General features: G+C 41.6%; 1 protein-coding gene across 6 annotated transcripts in view; it reads left to right on the forward strand.

The window, feature by feature from the left end:
- Positions 1 to 2,674: 2,674 nt before the first annotated feature.
- The window catches only part of LOC117268537 (microtubule-associated serine/threonine-protein kinase 1-like), a 65,619-nt gene continuing 44,286 nt past the window's right edge, over positions 2,675 to 24,007 (forward strand). For 2 of the 6 annotated variants that reach the window (XM_033645086.2, XM_078161038.1), the window contains exons 1-2: positions 2,675 to 3,668; positions 17,079 to 17,107. In XM_033645086.2, the coding sequence (XP_033500977.1) occupies positions 3,630 to 3,668; positions 17,079 to 17,107 (68 nt within the window). In that variant the 5' untranslated portion in view covers positions 2,675 to 3,629. Of the gene's footprint in view, positions 3,669 to 17,075; positions 17,108 to 20,893; positions 21,124 to 24,007 lie in introns of those variants that run through there. The other 4 variants (XM_033645084.2, XM_033645085.2, XM_033645087.2 and 1 more) reach the window with 2 other exon arrangements.

The raw sequence follows: 24,007 nt of genomic DNA on the forward strand, positions 1-24,007 counted from the left end.
TTTAAAAGCGTTGTACAGAAAAATAGTAAATCCCTGTGCACAGCGGCGCAGTGCTTCTTCTAGGTGCCAGCTGATGCAGGATAAATCACAGTCAAGAGTTCAAAAACTTCCAGCGCACACTAGAATATCAGGATTGACACAAAGTTTATTCAAAAATGTTTAACAACAAAAAGAGCGAACAACGCGTTTCGCTTGTTGCGTCATCAGATTCGCTCTTGATTGTCATCAGGTGTGTGCTAGAGTCTAGCACACACCTGTTCAACAAAATATAATCAGCTACATTATTGTTATTCAAGAACATCTGAAAATGATTCTAATTTACAAAGACTAACCACTCAATTGATTCATTTGTGATGCATTTCAGCTTGTTTATACATTTTTTGTAAATTGTACATCTGATGTCTGTTATGTCTGATTGTTATTTAATAGGGGAGGTATTTTCATAAGCCATTTTTGGCTTCTATACATCTTTTCTATTTGTGTATGTGAAAATGAATAAATAAACTAAACTAAACCACAACTCTCTGAAAAGAATCAATTACCAACATTAAGCATACATTCTCAAATAAAGTTAACAGTTAACAGAAAAGCTAACGCTCTGTCCTGCCTGCCTTTCACAGAATCAGTAGTCTGCAGTTTACCAGTAAAGATTTATAGTCAAACCCTGTGGCAGACTTTAGGCTGACATGTTAATAAATAGCAACATTGAACAAATTAACAAAATAGGTGGATTTAGTGTTGATACTGTGATATAAAGCAGAATGCTTGCCCTGCAGACCTTTTTGTTCAATAAAATTAATTTTAAAATGAAAATAAAGATATAAATAAAAAAAATAAATAAAAGAAGAATACAAATAAAATACGGGTATGCAGGTACAGAAGCGTATTACATTCACTTGACAAATAAAAAAAATCTGTTTCATTGAGTAATTTTTTCTGTTTTTCGTGTTTGTTTGTTTTTTCAGAGTAATTTTTTCTGTTTTTCTGAGAATTTTTCTCTGAGTTAAGAGAGCAATAGAACAACAGACGCTTTCATTCCTTTCATGAGAGCTGGATATAATGGAAGCAAACATGACCCGCTTGTTTAGTTTAATCCGGTTTTACTTGGTTTTGGGTTTGAGACACTGGGAGATACTCTTGTCTTTAAGTCATATACAGTAGATGGTGTTATCATTAGTTTGTCAACTTTACGCAGGCACCTTAAGACTTTGCGGTTGTTCAGACGAAAAGCCCATTCAGATCTGTTGGACACTGCAGTGTTTCTCCAGAATCAGTTGGGCACATATGGCAAGCTCCATGGATACAAGATGATGCATCTGAAATGTATTCAGGCTGGCTACGTGGTGACTCAGGAGACGATCAGGAGACTGATGAAAATATTGGATCCACGGGGAGTGCAGCTGAGGCGCCGGCGATGTAGGTATATGTGTAAAGAAAAAAAAAAAAAAAAAAAGCTCAGAAAAACAGAAAAATTACCCTGAAAAACAAAAAAAAAATACCACCATAAACTGAAAAAATTACTCAATAAACCAGATTTTTTTTTTATTTGTCAAGTGAATGCAATACGCTTTCTTCTTGAAAAACATGGCGTCCTAAACTGAGAAAATTAAAAACTATGGTGTCCTCCCAGGGACAAACAGTGTGAACTGCCAGGGCAACGGCGCCATCTAGTGACTTAGCTGTAGCCTAAGCTGTCGCTATTTCAGTATTCAAAGTTCATAAAAGTTTACTGTAACATTATGGTCGCCTATAAACTCTTGTTCGGTGTTTGGTTGAACTAAAGGATCCTTGAAGGACTCGGATATTCAGGTTTTCTGGTGAGTACATTTTGTTTTAATGGTTTGAAGCCTGTTTCTCGCTAGCGGAAGTTAGCATTAGCATTAGCACAGTTAGCCATAGCTGTAAATACACCGTGCTAACCAAGCTAGCTAGCGTTACGGTTATCTGGGCAGGTTTTACAATTTTTTTAAACATATTAAACAAAAATATAAATTGGATGATATGTAGGTTGCTTTTGGACGGAGCCAGAGAAACGTTAGCTGTTTCTGGTCTGTATGCTAAAGTAAGCTAACGTTAAGCTAACTACCTGTGGGGTGTAACCTAGCTTCATAGGCCCAAGTTATATGTTTATTTTACATATTGTAGACTTTAAGTCTCGTTTTTGTTACCAATACTATAATAAATTGAACTTTCTGCAGCTTTCCTCACTGTATGATCCTCTAGGCTAACTCTTTACCATCAAAGTGCAGCTCTGTGTGACTAAATCAACCCTTGAATGAACCTACATTCCTCCAATTTTTGTTAGTCGTAGTTATGAATGGGGTTATGGAATCACGTTTCCTTTAAAATCAGCCTTCTAGATATTTGCTAAGTAGTTATAGTGTTAGATTACTGTTACTGAAGGTTACATGAGCTCAAATTATGGTACTTTACTGTAATGTAGGGCAACTTTCCACACATTGTGGTGCACCTGTGAATCCTGTGTCGCTGTCTGAGGTGCTGAATGTGGCTCCATTCACATAATCACACATGCATGTTGTTGTATGTAAAGCTTGGGTGTCCTAAACGTGAGCTTGAACTTTCTGACCCATGCTGCGCATATGAAAGCAGCAATAGTCTCTACACGATGTGTTTAAAAAGCCCTCATCATAACAGAGCCCATGCAGTGTGACTGTATCTGCTGGTTGGATGCTCCTTCATTCATCTGAGGAGGGACTCTCCGCTGAGTGTGTAGGAGGAGGAGGAGCGAGAGGGAATCCCAGGGAAGGGGTTAGAAATATCGCGTTGCTGCTGTCGCCCCGTCCAGTCACCGGGTTCATAGGAAGTGAAGGTTGAGGAGCGACGGATTGATGAATGAATCGGATAAGAGTTTCAACTTTATGTGCTTTTGTGGAAGAGGGACGACAGGAAGGACGGCGCTCTCCTCACCCCCGGTGATGTGTACGGGACCAGACAGGTTCCTCCGCGGCGAATCAGCGGCAATGTCAGTCCGACCGAGGGGCTCAAGGATGAAGCGCGTCTCCGACCACCGCTGCTCAACTACGGTGCAGTAGTGTGTAAAATCACCGCCTGCTTGTTTTCGCCCCGCGCTGAGCTCTGAACACGTTGTCCTTTGTGGCCAAATGTGGGAAGGAGCTCACGTTTCTTCGGGAGATTCCTGTGGAACAACAGAAGTTGGTTTCGGCGGATCCTACATGTGCATTGTGTTTGCAGTGACTGCTCGGGCCTCTTGACAGCATCAAAGCGCACAAACCTCTGGCAAAATGTCAACGATGCTCCGGGAGGGAGCGCAGACCGCAGAGACAGCAGCATGACTGGCAACCCTGAGACACAGGTCAGAAGTGGAGCTGAGAGAGAAGCGCTGCTGCTGCTGTTTCAGAGACATTTTTAACCACACAGAATGGGACTGCTTGACATTTGTGTGTTTTTCTGGGCTTCTTCGACGTGACACTGTGTGCGCCTTTTTGGCTCCTGTGCGCCAGGACGCTGTTTCTGCTGCTGCTGTGCAGGTCGGGTGTGAACTGGAGCCCCGGTGGATGCCGCAGCCCTGCCGGGTCATAATCACTGAACAGTGAGGGGGGTCAAGAGATTGTTTTGGTGAGGGGAAACCCCCGCTTCTTCATTGCACCATGGATGACTCGGGGATAATCCGGCGCCGGAGGCTGCAGGTGAGCTGGTTTGGCCGCACAGTAGACTGGACATCATCACCCTCTGATGTGTCTCTTACAAAAATCCCCTCCCATTGTTTCCAGCTGTAGGCCACTGCCAGACACCAACAGTCCATTGGCTTCTTTATGCATTCCTACTGACGAGTTGTTGTTGTTTACAGTTTGGATTTTAAGGCTACAAGATTAAAGAAATACTTATGGTACCAAGTTGAACCTATTAATGTACCTACAGGCCTCAGTGACAACATTTCCATAGAGACTCTTAAGCTTATTTTACCTTAAAGTATGGTCTTCACATCGTGGTATTAATGAGACAAATATAGCCTTGCTATGATGCTGTATAGGGTTAGACAGTATAGATAAAGTCAGATATCACAATATTTTTGACCAGAATACCTCAGTGTTGATTTTGTGGCAATACTTTAGGGTTATTTTTTGATAATGGGTACAGACAAATAATAGCGCAGCTAGAACAGTCTGCTAAGTTCACAAAATTACATCACTACATCACTTCAACGCAGCCTTTAAAACCAGGAAAAGACACCACATGATATTACAATATCTGAAATCTAAGACGACAACTAGTCTCATATCAATATATTGATAAAATCAGGATACTGCCCAACCCTAGTAAATACACTCTCCAGTCAGATATTGCACTTGACAGTTATTTTCATTATTGATTTATCTGCTGATTATCTCCTTGAATATTCAGTTTGTTCTTTGGTCTGTAAAATATCAGGAAATAGTCAACAGTGGACATCAAAACATCCCAGAGGTGGAGGTGATGTCATCAAGTAGCTTTTCTTTGTTCGACCAAACAGTCCAAATCCAAAGATGTTCACTTTATTGAATTGTTAGACTGGGAAAAGTGACAAACCTTCACACTGGAGAAGCTGCAATCATAAATGTTTGGCATTTTTTATTAAAGATTGAGTTTGGTTATTATAAATAGGGCTGGGCAGTATGGGGAAAATCAAACATCATGATATTTTTGACCAAATACCCTCATAAATAATCATCATAAATGTAGATATATTGACTAAGTAGGTAAAAGGAAATGACAGATCAGCGAGAACAGTCTGCTAAGTGTAATGCAGCCTTTAAAACCAGGAAAAGACAACACTTATGATGTCACAATATCTGAAATCTAAGAAGATATCTGGTCTTACATCAAGATATTGATATAATCAGGATATTACCCAGCCCTAGTACTTACACTTTCAAGTCATATATTGCATTTTACAGTTATTTTTTCAATCAATTAAACTGCTAATTATTTCCTTGAATGGTCAGTTAGTCCTTTGGTCTGTAATACATCCAGAAAATAGTAAAAAGTGAGGATAGACATTTCACAGAGGCAGAGGTGATGTCATCAAACAGCTTTTCTTTGTTTGGCCAACAGTACAAATCCAAAGCTGTTCACCTTAATTTGATGTTAGACTGGGAAAAGTGGCAAACCGTCACACTGGAGAAGCTACAATGATAAATGTTTGGCATTTTTTATTAAAGATTGACTTTGGTTATTAAAATTAGCGCTGGGTGATATGGAGTAGATCAAGTATCACGATATTTCTGACCATATACGTCGATACTGAGTGGTCTTATCGGGGCTGGGCAGTATATTGATATAAAAAACAGGAAGTTGTTTTTAATGGGCACGGGATGCTTGAAAATTCACGAAACTTGGCACACACATTTTGTTGTCTGATTTGATTTTCATGTTTTTTATGTGCCAAGATGGCTTACTAGCACTCCCCAGAAAAGTTTGACGGAGCAGCCCCTGCAGTATGTTTTTCCTTGAGGTATGAAAATTGGTAGGCATATGTAAAAGCCCAAGACGTACAAAAAAGCCTCTTGGAGCAATGCTCTAAACCCAACAGGAAGTCAGCCATTTTGAATTTACTGTGCCACTTCTGTGCATTTTCGGCCATTTCCAGGGGTCGTACTTTAACGAACTCCTCCTCGAGATTTAATCTGATCAACCTCAGAGTTGATGGGAAAAGTGGCAACCATCAAATGTTTGGCATTTTAGATTAAAAATTGACTTTGGCTATTAAAACTAGGGCTAAAATATCACTATATTTCTGACCCAGTTCCTCAAACTCGATTGGTGCTTTCACAAAATATTTACACAATGAGATTTTTGATAAACAGTCACCAGTAATGTGGATATAACAACTACATGGGTAAGTAATGTAACAGCTGGAACAGTCAGTCAATTCAGAATATTACATTACTTTACTGTAATGCAGCCTAACATTATGATATCTAAAATCTAAGATATCAAGTCTCATATCATAATATAAAAATAATATCAATATTTTGCCCAGCCCTAATTAAAACAGTTTGCTATTAACATTCTTGCTCGACTGATCAATTAATTAAGCCAGTCGTTTCAGCTCTAATTGCAGTATTACAGTAAGAGAATAAAATCATGATGCTTCCACACAAAGGCAGTCTTGTTATTGTATGTTTCCTAATGAGGTCACTCAGTGTCTCAGGTGGTGACTGTATGAGTAACCTCTTTTTTTTTTTTTTAATAATAAATACATGTCACATCCATGTGATATTCAGCCTTGTAGCACTGCTGTGATGTGCTCGTACGATGAGCTCACCTCAGGATAATATTTATTTAGTTAAGCTTATAACAGGCTCTACAGTTTCTAATGCTGGTAATGAATCGTCACTCATGCATACTGATATGACGTGTTCAAATGACTGCGTTCATCCATTATGAAGCAGCCTGCTTAACCACGGGTCATACCCCCCCCCCCCCCCCCCCCCATTTTTGTATGAGTCAGTCAAGTGAACTGAGCAGAGATGAGCAGCCTGCAGGCCGGGCGGAGAGCAGCCTCCTGCGGGCACGTGTGCACGCGAGTGTACGTGCATTTATTTTCTTTAATATGGTGCGTTATATTAAAGAGGAATGGAGCCGCGGCTCTGAGCTGCTCTGAGGTAAATTGACCCCTATTACTGTGAGGGAGAGGAAAGAGGGTCTGAAGGAATCAAGGGAGGATTAGTAGTGAGGTGTGCTGATGGTTTCATGTCTCATCATCCCCAGCGCTCAGCTCACTGCTCTGCTGCTGTGATGTATGACAGGAGCTGCGAGGGAATTAATCATCATAGAGTCAGACTCACAAAGTCACTGGCATTTTATAGATATAGGCAGCACAGTGATTTAGTGTGTGTGTGTGTGTGCGTGCAGAGAGATTCTTCCTATGTATTCATTTCATCTTATTTGCATGGAGTTTTATACCTATGTCATCATGTGTGTGTGTGTGTGTCTATAAAACTGCGTTGATGTGCGTGTCCTATTCAACCGCCTTGTCTCTCCCCTGGGTCTCATCATCCCAACCGTCACTCTCTATGACACACACACACACACACACACAAAATCATTCTCTCAGCACCATATGGTGACACACCCCACCCCCTGCAGTTGGGGTCAAGGGTCACACCCATGATGCACTGCTTCAGCATGACTAATGTGAAATGAACATTTCCGTGTCTGCTGCACTTTGTGACGCTGCATTTAGCTTGCTGACAAACATATGGGCTACCGTACAAAGCAAATATTTTAACATTTTATTAGGTTTAAAAGATTGTGTTATCTATATGAAAAGATGCACACTTTTTATGTAATGGAATCTAAAACTGCAGTGATAATGCAGCTATAGCGCAAATTTGAGGACAAAAATTAGGACAACCAAGCTGATGGTCAGCTGACGGTCAAAGTTGGGCTATTGGTGAGTGTCTGTGGCCCTCGTTGGTATGGTGTGTCCTGCACTGGTGGCCCTCATGGCACTACTTGGCCTTTTTTCTGCTGATTCACTATGTTGAAGCCCATTCTAATTGAAGTCACTGTGATTGGCAGTTCAGCTCAGTGCACCAGAATAGAGACGGAAGTGAGGAAAGTAAACAAAACACTAAAGTTGAAAGGGTGAGGTAAAAAAAAAGGTAATTATATACAATAGATTGTTTTTTTTCAGCCATGGAGCTCTTTATCAGAAACGTTTCCTGATGGTTTGTGTTATTGTTCACTGGCACATGATTAATGTGCTCTGTTCACACGCAGCATTGGATGTGTTGTTAATGTGCTAACTGGCTAACTAGCATCAAGACAGTCTTCCAGTTTCCCTTTTTGAATGACAATTACAGATGACGGCCGTCTGCTGGTATGGAGGGGTATGTCCTCTCACACAGGCGCAGAACATACCCGCTTGTTGGTTGGCGGTTTGGTGTTTCCATGTGCAACTTTTAAGCTGAGACATGTTAGCAGGGGGCTCTCGTCGCTGCTAGTTCTCAGACGTCAGCTTGGTGTGCCAGGGACTTAAGCTTCAGGCCTCTGGATGTGCTGTAGACTGGAGCATGTCATGTCATATTCATGTGTAGCCCTTAGTTAATAACTTATTAAGTTATTCACTTTTAAGTCCATTGTGTAGGGTAAAGGTCAAAGGGCCCTGTGCACAGTTGTTACGTCCGCACTCTCACTAGTTGCTTGCTCATCACATGAGCGGTTGTGTTGGTACAGATGGAGATATCGTTTTTAACAGAAAAACCATTCGTGTATGGTTAGGATAAGATTAGGATTTGGCTTAAAATTCCTGCCTTTGGTGGTACAGTCCTGGCAGGAACTTCAGGGATACCTCTGTAAAAAATATCTGGTTTTGCTGCAGTATACAGGCAGCAAACACAGCAATGTCTCAGTAAAAAACAACCAGTATTTGTGGCACAATTTCTGGTGGAAAAACAGTGATGGGTCACTAAAAAACCTCTGTGTTTGTTTGTTGGTCTGCAGTGGTCTACAGCTTTACAGGTGTTTCCATATGACAAAGTCAGCTCATTTACTGTGTCACTTTAGAAACGTTTACGGAAACGTAGTCAGTTTGCAGGAACATACAATGCCAACATTTTCGCCTGGTGACAGGGCTGAATATTATGAACACATCAATTGCCTGCTCACAAAGGTTTTGGACTAATCAACAGTACTGATGTCATAATTTGGGATCAAATATTCACACCCCCTGGAAAACACTAATGTAGGGGGCGCTATTGCTCTCAAAAAATAAACTTCTTTCTTGTAGGTACAGTTTTAATCAAATAAGTACACAAACAAACTAAAATACAGAATCCGAGCAGAAACATCTTTTAATGTGTTCCTGTGGTTCACACAGTAACAATGACGGAGCCTGAATGGCTGCATAACGAGCACCAGACCATCTAGTATTCATGACACCCATCAGCCCCTCTGCCTTTTCCATCTGTCAGGCACAGCTCAGTTAGTCAGTCTGTGCTACAGATGATGACTGGTCCGGTCTCTGTCTCTTGGCAGCAGGACAATCCCTGACTGATCCCCATTGTTCCTCTGCAGGCCGACTCCCTACCATTTATCTTTTGCAGTGTGTCCACAGAATGATAGGACTGGCCGGTTTATCCCGACAGAGCAGCAGTATGCTTCACAGGCACGCAGCTCATTTAATGCCATTTCATTATTACTGGGGCTTTTTTATTCCTTTAGTGCAGACAAGATGACTTGAAGGACACAACAGCAGAGGACCTTTTGTTCAGTTGTCATATGGCAGAGGAACGTGTACCAGGAGACAGAATTCACTGGACGTAAAGTCTCAGTTATGGTTTGCTGCCTGCATCGACATGTTTAGCATCTGGCTTTTTGATTGACTCTGAATGAATGGCATTGTACATTTCTGCAAACCACAGATATGTTACATTTGTAAGTTTGATACGTATCACGTCAGTGTTTCTGAGGTGACATAGTATATGAGCTGACTTGAGGGAATGGTGGATGGCATGACAGCTAGGCAAGACCACTGCAGACCACTGGACCAACAAATGACAAAAGTGGTCTTTATTTAGTGAGTTATCACTGTGTTTCCAGCTGCTTCTTGGCTTCCAAACGAGTTTTTTAGCGTCCCATTTAGCTGTTTTGCCATGAAAGTTTTTGACAGAGACATCGTTGCATTTACTGCCATGATAGTGCCATGAAAAGTGGTTGTTTTTTACTATTTCTAGCTGGGATAGTGACACAAAAAGCATTTTTTTTCACAGGCATCACTGCATTTCTTACCGTAATTGTGCCATGACAATCGGTTGTTTTTCATAGAGACATTTTTAGGTTTCCAGCTGGGATACTGTCACAAAAAGCATTTTTCATGGAGACATTTTCAGGTTTCCTGCCGAAATAGTGTCATGAAAAGTGGCAGTTTTCTTTCCAAGACATTGCTGCATTTACAGTTGGGATAGTGCCTGGAAAAGTGTTAGCTTTTTATCAAGACATTGCCATGTTTCCTTCGGGGATACTAACACAAAAAGCAGTAGTTTTTTTTACCAAGACATCGCTGCTTTGTCAGCTGGGATAGGGTCATGAAAAGTGGTAGTTTTCTTTCCAAGACATTGCTGCATTTCCAGTTGGAGTGCTTGGAAAATTGTTAGCTTTTTACCAAGACATTGCCGCGTTACCAAGACATTGCCAAGACATTCCATTTCCTGCCAGGATCGTGCCACGAAAAGTGGTTATATTTTTTAGCGGAACAACGCTGAGTTTCCTGCCGGGACAGTGCCTGGAAAATCGGTTGTTTTTTACAGATCCATTGCCGTGTTTCCTGAGGGGATAGTACCACAAAAAGTGTTTTTTTTAATTTACTGAGACATTGCTGTGTTTCCTGCCATTAAACCTGGATATTTTATTCCAAACCATAACCAACTGTTTTTTGTACCTAAACCACAGTGTTATGAAACATAAAGAAATGTAAAATTTCCATGCATCCACTATGTCAGTGGTTCTCAGATGGTGTGCCGTGGGATTTTGTGATAACCATACATTACTATAGCAGTATACAACTGGGCCGATACTTATGTCATGATAACAGTGATAAGAAGAGATTGTGCACAGATATAAATACAGCTGTCCCTTGAGATTGTTTCTTGAGCACTAAAAGTTTGAAAACCACTGCACCAGATAATAACATACAAATGTAACATGTCTGTGGCTTACAGAAACATACAGTGCAAATGTTTATTCTGGAGATTGGGTTGTGTATGAATAGATGAATGGAGGGATGTTGATTGCTGAATGGATGGGAAATATAGCATCTCAGGTTAATCTTATTAGCATCATTGTTAATCATTGTCATTCTTGCCTAAGGTTGAGTTTTTTTTAACAAAGGATGCATCAAGAGTGGCTCAAAACAAGAGGCAACCATTAAAAAAACCCACATACACATGCACTGTATGTGTTATTTGTCAGAGTGAACATGCTTTGACAGAAATAGGACATCTGCAGGTTAGATACTAAAAAGCCCAACGTTAATCTGTATCTGTAAACACAAATCTGGAGGCAAAATGCTCATACATACACCAGAGACATTACGTGACAGTGGCACAGTCACCCTCCAGTGAGACTTCTGCACATAAACACATAACTCCTATAGCCTCCTGTCAGTGTGATTGCCTGGGACTAAAAGGGGATCAGACAATCGCTCAGAAGCTCAAACCTCAGCTTGCTCCCCCAGAGGACGCAGCTAAAGTTGGATAAAAAAAGGAGCAGCCGCTCCTGTCAGAGAGGAGAGCAAATACTGTGGAAGTGTGTTGTTTGCTAATCTGTGATCGGTGGGCATGTCATGTTTGTGACAGAGCCTCCCATCTCTTGTCAGTCACCCTCCACCACCGCCAGACTCCATTAGTGGGACTCAGAGCTCTCTACACGTCAGCCTGAGATGATGCTTTTTTAAAACATTTTTTTTTTTACATGCGGTGACGTGGGGAACGCAGCCATGTGATGAGCAATACGCCTTGGCATTCTGACACACTAATTATACCACAGGAGAGCGAAGTCACAGAGAACCCAGGCTTCAGAAGATGTCGTAGGAGCGAGGATGATATTTCCTGAACGATATGTCGTCGGCTCGTTCTTTACTTTGCGGGAAATGCTGAGGCTGTGAGTCACAAAGGCAGACTGGTGTGTTAGTCTCCTGGCACAATGGCCGCTGACAAAGTCTAGATTGGAATTGGGAAATAAGTCGTCTCTTTGTCACCTTTTTACAAATTAAAGTGGAATTGAGGATTATGAGGGTGAATTCAGGGAGATACTTTGTGACACTGATTACTGAGAATTATAATATGTAAATGGGGTGACAGAGGCCCGCTTTAATGGAATTTTTACTGGGTTAATAAAGGCCATGTCACCTGAGGATTTAATAATGGAGCTGCCGCAGCACAGGGATGTAATCTACAGTTCACTGCACAGTTTAGACGCTCAGTTACAACTCTGCATTTTCTTGTTTACTGAGTGCAACCTTGAAGCAGAGAAGGACGCGATGTGAGGAAGGGAATACGGAAGCTTCATGTTCAAGGTGCCTATTCATTATTTCAGGCAGCAGTGGACGGCTGCACTTTGTTTAATGTGCCAACTGGTTCTTTTTATTGTCTAGACATGCCTGAACATTAAAGAGCCCCGCGGAGGGACATCAGACAGACAGTGAGCAGATGTTCACAGGTCTGGTTTCAGATACAAAAGAGGTATAGCAGTCTGTTCCACCAACAGGTTTAATGCATTTGGATTTTCTTTTTGTATTTAGTTCTAAATTGACTAGTTATGCAAAACAGTCCTGTTTTTATACGACTGCAATGCAGACAGTACCTTCTAAAGATATACAAAATGTGTGCCTATATACTCTTTAGTGTATGCCTCAGTAAAAGTGCTTGTTTTTGCCACTGACAGGCTCAGTTTGTTACTGTAAGTCTCTGACAACATTATGAAAAGGATCACAACAGTAAAATAAAACCTTTTCCTTTAGCTTTAGCCTGACCTGTTCAGTTTGTTATTGTCTTCCTGAAACTCCCGAGAATTCAGAATAAGACTTCTCCTTGAATGATACTTGGTTAGACAAAACAGACCAGACTGTGCTTTCTTTCTTTGTCAGACACTTAAAACAATATGAGCACTTTACATTGACAGTGCACTATTGAGCTGAAGGAGGACATTACAGCCAATTTCCCATTTCGTAAATGTTGGCATTGTACATTTCTGCAAACCACACCATAGATTACATTTGTATATTAGTTTCTATATCCTTTAACAATGCTGTGGTTAACGTGTGATTAGGTTTAGGCACCAAAAGCACTTGGTTATGGTTAGGAAAAGATTGTGTTTTGTCTTAAGATAGCCAGTTTTGGGGGCAAAATCCTAGCCGGAAACACAGCAATGTTTCTGTATAAAATAACCGTTTTTTGTGGCACTGTCCTGACATTAAAGGGAGCATTGTCTCTTTAAAATGACCGCTAAAAAGCAACTGCTTTTTGTGGCACTATACCGACAGGAAACGCAGCAATGCCTTGGTAAAAACAACCACTCTTTGTGACACTATCCTGGAAGAAAACGGAGGGTTGTCTCTTTAAAATTACGGCTTTTGGCGGCCCTATACTGGCAGGAAACGCAGCAATGTGTCTGTCAAATACAATCCCTATTTTTGGCACTATCCCAGCAGGAAATACAGTGATGTCTCTGTAAAAAACAATTATTATTATTTGGCACTAATCCAACAGGAGACATAGTGCTGTCTCTGTGAAAAACAACCACTTTTTGTGGCACTATCCCATTAGGAAATGCAGCAATGTCTCGCTGAAAAACAACAGTTTATTGTGGCACTATACTGGCAGAAAAGGGAGCATCGTCTTTTTAAAATGACTGCTTTTAGTGGCTCTTTAGTGGCAGGGAATGATGCAATGTCTCGGTAAAAAACAACAGCTTTTCGTGACAATATCAGGACAGGAAATGCAGCGATGTCTCGGTAAAAGTCAGCCACATTTTATGGTACTACTCTGGCAGAAAAGGGAGTGTTGTCTCTTTAAAATGACTGCTCTTGGTGGCTCTGTACCAGCAAGAAATGCAGCGATGCCTCAGTTAAAAACAACCGCTTCTTGTGGCACTATTCTGGCAGAAAAGGGAGCATTGTCTGTTTGAAATGACTGCTCTTGGTGGTCCTACACCGGCAGGAAATGCAGCAATGACTCAGTAACAAACAACTGCTTTTCGTGGCACTATCCTGGCAGGAAACACAGTGATGGGTCTAAGAAGTAGACTAAAGTTAGGCGATTAAATCAATCTAATAATAATATATATTTTGAGACTTTGAAAATTGTATTTCCACATGTAAAAATTAATTGTATTTCATATGACATGCTGAGACTTCATGTAGCTGTGTTTACACTGTGTAGCTGCTCTGTAACAGCAGCACTGACTGTCAGGTCGAGTCAGGGTTTGTTTGAATAGTTAACCCTCCTCATCAGTGGGAAGCCTTTCTTGGTGCCTCTGGCTCTTGTAAATCATCTTCCTCTGAGCTCTGACAACTCAGGGTCAATTAGCCTGATCAATGAAGGACAAAGTGAAGAGGGATCAATAGGTTGAATATTCAGTTGACCTTGTAAAGAGGGATTTGTCTCTGTTAACACGTAAACCCTCGAGACATGCAGTGAGACGTCTGTGTAGCTTGTGACTGGCTTATGAAGAAGGCGAGATTATTATTTTCTACTCCTCTTATCGGTTGAGTGTTTCCCGCTCTCTTGTGGTGCCTCACCACTCAGCTTTCTTCTCTGGAGGTAACTGTTATCAGTGACATAGACTCAACCTCGTGGATGGTGACTGACAGCATAAAAACACTCTGCTGTGTCGGAGGTTTGTCCTTGTAACACTGAGCTTTCAGGCAGCCACACTGTAACACTTATTTTGTGCTTCAGTGGAGATCATGCTCACACACACAGGCGCACACACAATCTTTTTCTGAAGGTTAACGTAATAATTGCATTGACTGTGGTTAGGAGGTGGTCGATGCGTCGCTAACAGCACGTTAACAACATTACCCTGCATGTGACAGGGGAATGTGTGAGGCAGCTAATGCATTAATTGCATCTGCTGCTATACACTGTGTGATGGCTCACATCTGAGACAGTTATTACGACACAGACACACATACACACACACACACACATAGAGCCAGAGTACCCATACCCAAGGGTAAGGCTGTGGGCATGAAAGCATGATCTCTCCTCTCTCTCAGCCTCTACTCCACCCTTGTTTACACCCTCTGCGCCCTCCCTCTTCCTCCTATCTCAGCGTGCAGGGTTTTGTAAAGAGCCAGGCTGTGCTGGCATGAGATCTGGCTCCGCTCACACTGTTTTCATTCGGTGCAGTGAGTGTCTGCTGCTGCTGCTCAATGTACTCTGTCCATCTGGACTCAGGAGATTAGCCCTGGCTCAAATCAGTGGCAGAAATTAACAGCCTGACTGGTTTGAAAACAAACACACATGCAAATACGTCATGTACATACAGTGGCATTTATTACCTTGTTAGTGGATATACCAGCTGGGTAAGTTTTCCACGGCCCAGGAGCCCCATGGGCCTCCAAAAGCCCCAGGTTCACTGGGTAGTAATTAACCGCTCACTCAGCCCCACCCTGCTCAGCTCATGTTGCGAGGTCTGTCAAGCTCAATGAGGAAAGCAGTAGTGGATTAACTGCTCAAAATTCTTAGTAAATTTTCAAAACAGTAGGTCTTTGATTTCAGACAGACGTAGACAAAAGCAGTGTCTTTTCAAGCCCGTTGACTGTAGATTTTGCTGCTTGAACTGAGAGCTGTTGCTGGCAGATTTTATCAGCTTTACCCAGTGAGTTACATCAGCTAGCTTCACAGTATGTCTGTGAGTTGATTGAAAACATTATCTCTGGCTTACTTTTAATGTTTCCAGCTGACTCAGTTTAAAGCAAGGGCCCTGTTAAAGGGGTCTTGCACTTTATGGTTACATACATGGTATCATGCTAAACGACAGAGGCAGGCCATTTTTTGAGACGAAAAAACAATGAAACTGTTTTTCTTAGCAAGTCATCACTGTGTTTCCTGCTGGTATAGTGCCTCGAAAAGCAGTTATATTTAACAAAAGGTCACTGCATTTTCTGCTACGGCCACAAAAAGTGGTTGTTTTTTACCGAGACATTGCTGCGTTTCCTGCCGAGATAGTGCCACAAAAAGTGGTTGTTTTTACCAAAACATCTCTGTGTGTCCTGCCAGGATAGTGCCACAAAAAGTGGTTGTTTTTTACTGAGACATTAATGCATTTCCTGCCAGGTTAGTGCTGCAAAAATTGGTTGTTTTTAACAAAACATCTCTGCATGTCCTGTTGGGGTAGTGCCACAAAAAGTGGTTGTTTATTACCAAAACATGGCTGTGTGTCCTGTCAGGTTAGTGCCACAAAAAGTGGTTGTTTTTACCAAAACATCTCTGCATGTCCTGCCAGCATAGTGCCACAAAAAGTGGTTGTTTATTACCAAAACATGGCTGTGTGTCCTGCAAAGATAGCCCAACAAAAAGCAGTTGTTTTTATCTAAACATTTCAGCATTTGCCACCAGGATAGTGCCACAAAAAGTGGTTGTTTTTTACCAAGACATTGCTGCATTTCCTGCCAGGTTAGTGCCACAAAAAGTGGGTTGTTATTTACCGAGACATTGCTGCGTTTCCTGCCAGGTTAGAGCCACAAAAAGTGGTTGTTTTTAACGAAACATCTCTGCAAATCCTGCTGGGATAGTGCCACAAAAAGTGGTTGTTTTTAACGAAACATCTCTGCATATCCTGCCGGGATAGTGCCACAAAAAGTAGTTGTTTTTTACCAAAACATGGCTGTGTTTCCTGCAAAGATAGCCCAACAAACAACGGTTGTTTTTATCTAAACATTTCAGCATTTCCCACCAGGATAGTGCCACAAAATGTGGTTGATTTTTACTGAGACATTGCTGCAGTTCCTGACTAACCTAACCACACATTAACCACAGCATTGTGCGTGAAGAAATGTTAAGTTTCAACGTATTCTCTACATAATAACGCACAAATGTAATGTATTCGTGATTTGCAGAAACGCACAATTCCATCTAGTGATTATTGTAGTGACTGGGTCGCAAATTTAAGGAGTAAGATGCTCTTCAAAAGATTTTTGGTGAAAAAAGCCAGTTACTAGTCATGGGGTGTAAGTGCAAGGTTTCCCATACAGCTGGACAGCTTATTAGGAGCGCTGTTGAAATATATGTACTGTTCAAGTATTCATTGCACCACACTGTCGGAGCACAGGGCGTTCTGTGGTACAGACGGAACAGCAGAATGGTAGGTGCATTTTGCTGGATCTACACGTTTGCCTCTGCAGCAGCTGCTCCTCTCATCCATCAGTCTGATCTGATCAGCTTTGTTATTCACTCCACGACTCAAAGTTCCACAAACTGCTGCTGAATAGTTTCAAATTCTGCGGGAAACACTGAAATCACGTATCTGTATTGCTAATGTGTATGTTAGATTTTTTTTTTGTACCTGATCTCTTTTCTTTTTCTTTTTCTTTGTGTTTCTTCCAGAAGGATTTGCCACTGCCTCGCAAGAGCAGCAGGTGAGTGTTACCTTGGTTCATCCCTCCCTCTTCTCCCTCCTCTCTGGGGAGACACTGGCTCCCTCCATGACAGAAAAACATCACACCTAGACGAGCAGCTGAGCTTGAGTCGCACGCTGTGTGTTGAAAAGCTCTGAGGATGCTTCAGTGGTGCTTGTGGTGTGGAGAGCGTGGTCCTTGTGTGAATGAGGACGAGGTCGGCTGGAGTGATGCTGGCAGTCTGTCGGAGTCTGATTAAAGCCAGCCCGGAGCTCTGGAGGCTGTCCATGGTGCTGAAGTCATTCTGCCTCTTCCAGTCGCTCACGTCCTTCCTCTTTATCTCCCCTCTTCTCTTCCTTTTGCTTGGTTATTAATCTGTTTCTGTTTTGCTCTCTGCTTCCTTTACACCCTTTAGCTTTTTTTAACCTATCCCTGTTTTTTAAATCCCGTCTTCTGCTCCTCTGTCTGTCTGCCTCGTACACGCTCTAAGGCTGTCTGGTTGTCACATTATCAGTGTATTGGCAATCAGCTTTAGCTCGGCTATAGCTAACCCACAGGCAACAGACGTACAGAAAATAAACTACAAAACCAGACACACAGTGATTGGAAAAAACAAACAATACAGTAAGGCAGTAAATCAGACATGCAGTAAAACATACAGCGCAGTTAAATTACCCACGGCAAAACAAAATAAGCTTTGAAGCAGCAAAGAAGTGATGGAAAAAAGAAAACAGAGACGTTTCAGAGGGAAATATTGAACTATTTACTGTGTTTGTTTGAACACTGTAGTTTCTAGTTGCTTTGCAGGGAGAGATTTAAAATAAGAACAAATAAATTTGTTTTATTTTTGTGGATTAAACTAGCCAGTAGTATAAATACGAGTTAACAGTCCCTTCCCAACAACTATACAAATATATTGTAAAAAACTGTTTACACATTAATCCATCAGTATTAATAATCTAATAATCTAGTCTATTATGATATAACATGGGGGTTGTTCTGCTGCTTTTGATCTTAGAAGTACATTTTTGCTGCTGATACTTGAAGCTGCTGATCGTTTTTTTTTTTATATTTAAGTAGCTTTGACTTAACATTATGAAATAAATGGTTATTGCATAATATAATAGCTATAAAATAATAACACCATCTGCATTTAGATTGGTTCCCTGTAATGTGTTCACACCAAATGGGATGCCAATTTTCACGTCATGTTATTCGCGCAAGTTTGAACACTATAATATTTTGTGTTGACTTGCATCATATGTACATGAAATCGCTGAATCAATGATTGAACTTCCGCTGGTACATCCTTGCTGTCTTATGTCCCCAGAGGATCTCAATGCTGATTGACTAACGCAGCGTGAATAGGTTGCTGAAGTTTCGATTTTTCAGGTCTTGAGAATAAGCGTATGACACAAAATCGCTCCACTGCTTCATTTACGCTGCTTAATTTGCAAATTTCGCTTCATTTGCATCACTTACATCATACCGCCTGGCAGGAATTTGCGTCTAAAAACGTCTTTGTGTTGACTTTACATCTAATTCACTAGCCCGAATTGTTTTATTCGCACCCGTTGTAAACACAACACAAGTCTTGATTTCACTATGCAGTTCTGTGTGCCAGTGGGTACGATTTTATGGGAACATTAAGGCTTCATTTACAGCACAAAGGAAATGCATCAACCATTGCCTTACGAAAACAGAGAGAGGATAGTGCTATCGTTTTCCCCGGTAGCGATCAGTAGCTATCTCCAGTTAACAAAGTATCAGTACAATTTTTCAGTTACTATCCACAGTAGCAGAAATGGTGGACGGTGTGAGTGTGGAAAACAAAATGGAGTGTGTGCTATGTTGTTGGAAGTTCTTAGGCTCTAAGGAAAGCGATCTAGTTGTCATTACGATAGCGGCGCCAACAGTTGTACCACCTAGAAATCCAAGAGGGGGAAAGGTTGTTTGCTTCTGCTTCAATAATAGATGAAATGATTATGTAAAAAGGCTCACGCATAGTGTTGAACCCACAGAGAGTTATCATTTGACTCTGCAGCTGTATTGTTGTGGTTGAGTCTCCCAGCTCTCATCACAGTGGTCACCAGTCACCCGAGGCGGCTGCTGTCATAGAGTAAACTCTAAAAACACACTGTCCACTGCCTGCTCAGCAACAAACTGCAGACACAGTTAGTGACCAGCTGGTGAATGTAGTGGAGCACCTAGGCATGGCAGCTTTATTTGTGTGGCACATTTCATACACCAGGGTTATTTAAAGTGTTTACAGAGCAATAAAATATAAAATATAGTAAAGAAAATAGATTAACAATAAAAGAGTAAAGAGAAAAAAAATATAGAAGGTAAAATTAATTACTTTATGATTTACAGCTAAAGAGGCAGGTATGTCCCTTGGGAGTTGGTGGAGACCAAAAATAGAGCTAAAAGACAGTGGAAATGGGACTTACATTCATTAGATAGCCAGAAACACGACTTCAGATAAATGCTGATATGTGTAAATAGGCAATTGTTTGGTAACAAGTTTATGTTACAAGGTGATACAACACAAGTTGTTCCCGCTGCCCCAAAGTGGCCGAAAAAGAAATGAATGCAGGTTTAATATCTACCCAATCACCAGGATAAATGTTAGCATTGTGCGTTTCTGCAAACCACGGATATGTTACATTTGCATGTCATTGTTGTTAGAGTGGTATTGTTAAAGTGTGGTTAGGTTTAGGCACAAAAACGAATCGTCTGTGGTGAGGAAAAGATCATGTTTGGGCAGGGATGTCTCAGTCGCCTTTCGTGGCGCTATCCTGGCAGTGACGGGTTGCTAAAAAACAACCGGTTTTGTTGTTTGTATCAGGCATAAACTTAATGATGGACCCACAAATCAGACTCCAGATAGGATAAAATTTCTGAACATACATATGTAACATATTTGTGGTTTGCAGGAAAGTACATTGCCGACATTTTCTTCTGGCAACTTGGCTGTTCCTTCCATTACGGATGCACAGATTATTATGATGAGAGTATTAAATAAGACTTACAGCATGTTAATATGGCTCTTAAGTGTTTCATTAGACTATCTTTGCTCCACTGAGTAAGAGTAAATCTGTGTGTGTGTGTGTGTGTGTGTGTGTCAGTGTATTTCTGTGTGTGCGTGTTGGTGGTCACAGCCCACTACCTCTGCCTCCACCCCATTCCCATTTCCCTGCCCCATCCATCTTCTCCCTGCCGTCCTCTCGTCCCGAGTCATCATGGGTAATCAAACATGAAATGAAGCTGCAGACCAGCTCATGTTTGTGTTCTCCTCTCCATCTCACTGTTGTCTTTCACTTTCCACCAGTACTTGGACTCAGTCTGTGTTCCTTCGTACTATCAGCCCAACATCCATTATAGATGAGCTCAGTGGAGTTGAGCTTCACATTCACTCTGCATCCATTCATGGGTGAACAGCCATTCAGAGAGTCCGCGTGCGTGTGTGAGACATACATCGTCATCAGTTATGCTTTTTTAATGTTTGACTCTATTCAACATCTGTTCCACAGTTATGTAAGAGTCCACATCACCTTGTCCCAAAGTCACGTCTTTGCTCTGCTGAGACGAGTTCACCTCCCCTTCCTCTCTGCTCTCCATTCATGGTGTCCATAGCCTGCAGTGAAAAGCTTTTAACTCCCCATCAGGTTCCTTCAGAGCACAGAGACAACCTCAAATAAATTACACTCTGTACCATAGCACCTTAGCCTTGAGAAAACGACCCACAATCCCCTGCTGCCTTTTGTTATTCCTCGCTAAAAACAGACCCACCCTCCCTCCATCCCTCCCTCTCTGTCACTGTCTGCCTCCTTTGCTACTTGCCCACACTTGCCCAGACACCAGCTCATATCTGAAGCTTTCGGAGCTACAGTATGCGTTGCGCTGCAATGACATTTTTGCAGAAAGCTGCTGCTTTGTGACTGTTTTCTCCCTCGCCGCTCAGCTTTTGCTGCTCCTGTTGCTCCGAGCTACGCCTAGATACCCAACACGAGCAGCATGTTCCGACGCACTAAAAGGTACAGCCAGAGACGGAGTGGGGATGATTTGGTTTCTTTGATGTGAGGTGTGGTAGCGCTGGCTCCCTCTTCACTCGGTCCCCTCTTTCTCTACATCTAATTTCTTCCCTCTGTGTGAGTCTGCAGTGTGTTTTACAAAGAGGCTCGTTTTGACAGTGTGACTGGTGTGTGAGGTCACTGTTTGCCTGTTTGTCGAACTTGGTTTTAGATGTCTGCTCTGTCCTGCTGAGTGTGCATGTTGAGATTTATAGTATATTACAAAAAACTGTAACACTAAAGGTAAGGCTGGGCGATATGGCAAAAAGTTATTATCACGATAATTTTTCCTGTATTGATTGATATTTATCACGATATATAATTTGATAATGCTGTGAGTTTGAAAAGTATCCTGAAGAAACCAAATGATTCTCCAGCTTGCCTTTGCACTCGTTGTAAAGCTGAGCAGAGCAGTTTGAGAAGAATATTTCCTGCCTCGGAGCTCCTACCTGCAGTCTAGCACTTTAATTAGTTTTTTGAATACACGGTGCTCATGGGCATCGTGTCTAGGGCTAGAAAGTATGACACTTCGTCTGTTATGGCGGCAAAACAGGACACTATTGATTTCTGTTTTGGTGCAGCCCCGCTAGCGCTGCTCACAGCAGCAGAAGTGCTCAGCCGCTGAAAACCCAGGGCCCAGTTTTCAGTGTAGTCACTGGGACGCCACCTTTTCAGGTGATGGAAAAAGCTTGTTGTGTTTCCTCTCCTGGTTGGCACCAACAGACAACGTATTTTGCAGACCGTCTTTGTCTGTGTGTCGTCACCTTTCAAATCGCCAAATCACTTCCAGATTTTTTTTTTTTTTTTTTAAAGATTATTTTTTGGGCTTTTTGCCTTTAATGTACAGGACAGTGTGAAATGGGGAGAGAGAGTGGGGGGCGACATGCAGCAAAGGGTTGCAAGCCGGAGTCAAACTTGCGACCGCTGCAGCGAGGCATCGCCTCTATACATCGGGCACCGGCACTATCCACTAAGCTACCGACGCCCCCACTTCCAGATTATTGACGTTCTTTTTTTATCCACAATTTAGTCTGTTTTTGAGGATAATGCGAGCTCTTCTTCAGCTTCACTTCCACTCATTTTCCCCTCTTTTCGTTATGTCCACGCTATTTTTCACTTCCTCCTCATGTCGGCACAATCTTGTCAGTGAAAAATAGCTGTGTACAACGCTGAGTGATTGACTGACAGCTGTCTGTTAACTTCTGCTGTATGATACGCTGTTAGGATCCATCTAGGTCTATCTAACGAGTAAAGTGACTATAGTTTATCATCATCATAGACATGCATTTTATTGTGGTCCCATTTCGAGATAGTTTTATTGCCCAGGCCTGACTAAAGTTCTGACAGCTTATATGAGTTATATCAGTTTATGAAGTACCTGCAAAGGATGCAATGTGAAAATTGGAAAATTTTTAAAGTTGCACAATATGCAATCATGGTATTGTACTAATGTGATATATATGCAAGTCAATGTTATGTTAAAGTAGAGGTGAATTAAAAAATGTCCTTTAAACCCATTTCGATCACCTCCTCTGCTATATTGTGCACCTATTCAACAAAAAAAATCAGTTTCTTCATATTCTTGTATCAAAGCCATCAGGGCCTCACTGTTAAGACACACCCACTTCTCAACAATCAAATCAAATTCCTCCCAATGTTATATCACGCCTACCTATCCTGTATTAGTTGGATACACATCTAAATACTGAAGCTAGATACTCTCATAATGCTCAATTTTAACAGCCTAGTTTCACTCTGAAGTTATCGAAATCTGTCGCTTGGTCAGACACCAACAAAAAAAGCTGTCTTTTCACATCAGCAAGATACGTGGCTGGTTGTCGTTATCATTTAACAGCACCTGGCACTGTCAGGGGGAAACACGACGGGACAACAACGAAAGCAAAGGCGGCAGAAGTCCAAGTAGGGTGGGATGGAGTGGTGGTGGATGAATCCAACAACCACCGACTTTCACTCGGTGTTCACTTCCTGTAAGATTGTAAAGCTGCACCCTGGTCTTTTTTTCTAAACCCAACCATGTGCGAGTGTTGGCGATATGTAACCATGTGCATTTGTTTTTTGAGGGGAAAAAACAGGTCAATTTACTGCGTTGTACTGACATAGTACATTTATTTTTAAAGACACAGTATGCAAATGTTAATTTCATGTGAAAACAGAAGTGTATCTTGAATGATGTAAACTATCATCATTAGATTTTAACGCCAACATGAGAAAATGATCTGTGAATATGTCAGAGAAATAAACGGAGCAACATGCAAGCGTTTAAAGATGAGGGTTAGCCAGAACTTTGAGATTGAGATCTGTATCTATATCTTCAGCGCTGGTTCTGGTTTTGTTGGTGCTGATGTGTATGTAACATTATTGACGAAGTGACTCATCATAGTGACATTTTCCAGCAGACCTGCAGGTAGACTGATTCACTGTCTGAAGTGGTCAATCGATGATTACATGAGCCACAGATGAGTCACGCAGGAGTACAACTTTTCCATGGATTTTTTTCTGGAGTCTGATTCACTGATGGTGAGCGATGTTTTCTGACGTCTGATGATCTGATGGGTTGTTTGAGGAGAAGTTTTTACCCAGCTGAAGTTTTGCAACTGCATTTGCACAAAGACAATTTTATCATCAAATTTCTTGAATGAATAATTTGGGCACTATTTTCCCTTGTGCTTTATCATTGATACTTTTGATCACAGTGATGTCAGCAGCCTGGAAATTCGAGCTGACATTTAAGCGCTGGGGGTTTTCTCCTCGGCAGCGGCAGCAGTTGATGTCGTGCTGAGTCTCTCGGAGTGACTTCACTCTCCCCTGCTGATCAGGGATTAAACCG

The sequence above is a fragment of the Epinephelus lanceolatus genome, chromosome 18 (genome assembly GCF_041903045.1).
Source record: "Epinephelus lanceolatus isolate andai-2023 chromosome 18, ASM4190304v1, whole genome shotgun sequence".
Classification (NCBI taxonomy): domain Eukaryota; kingdom Metazoa; phylum Chordata; class Actinopteri; order Perciformes; family Serranidae; genus Epinephelus; species Epinephelus lanceolatus.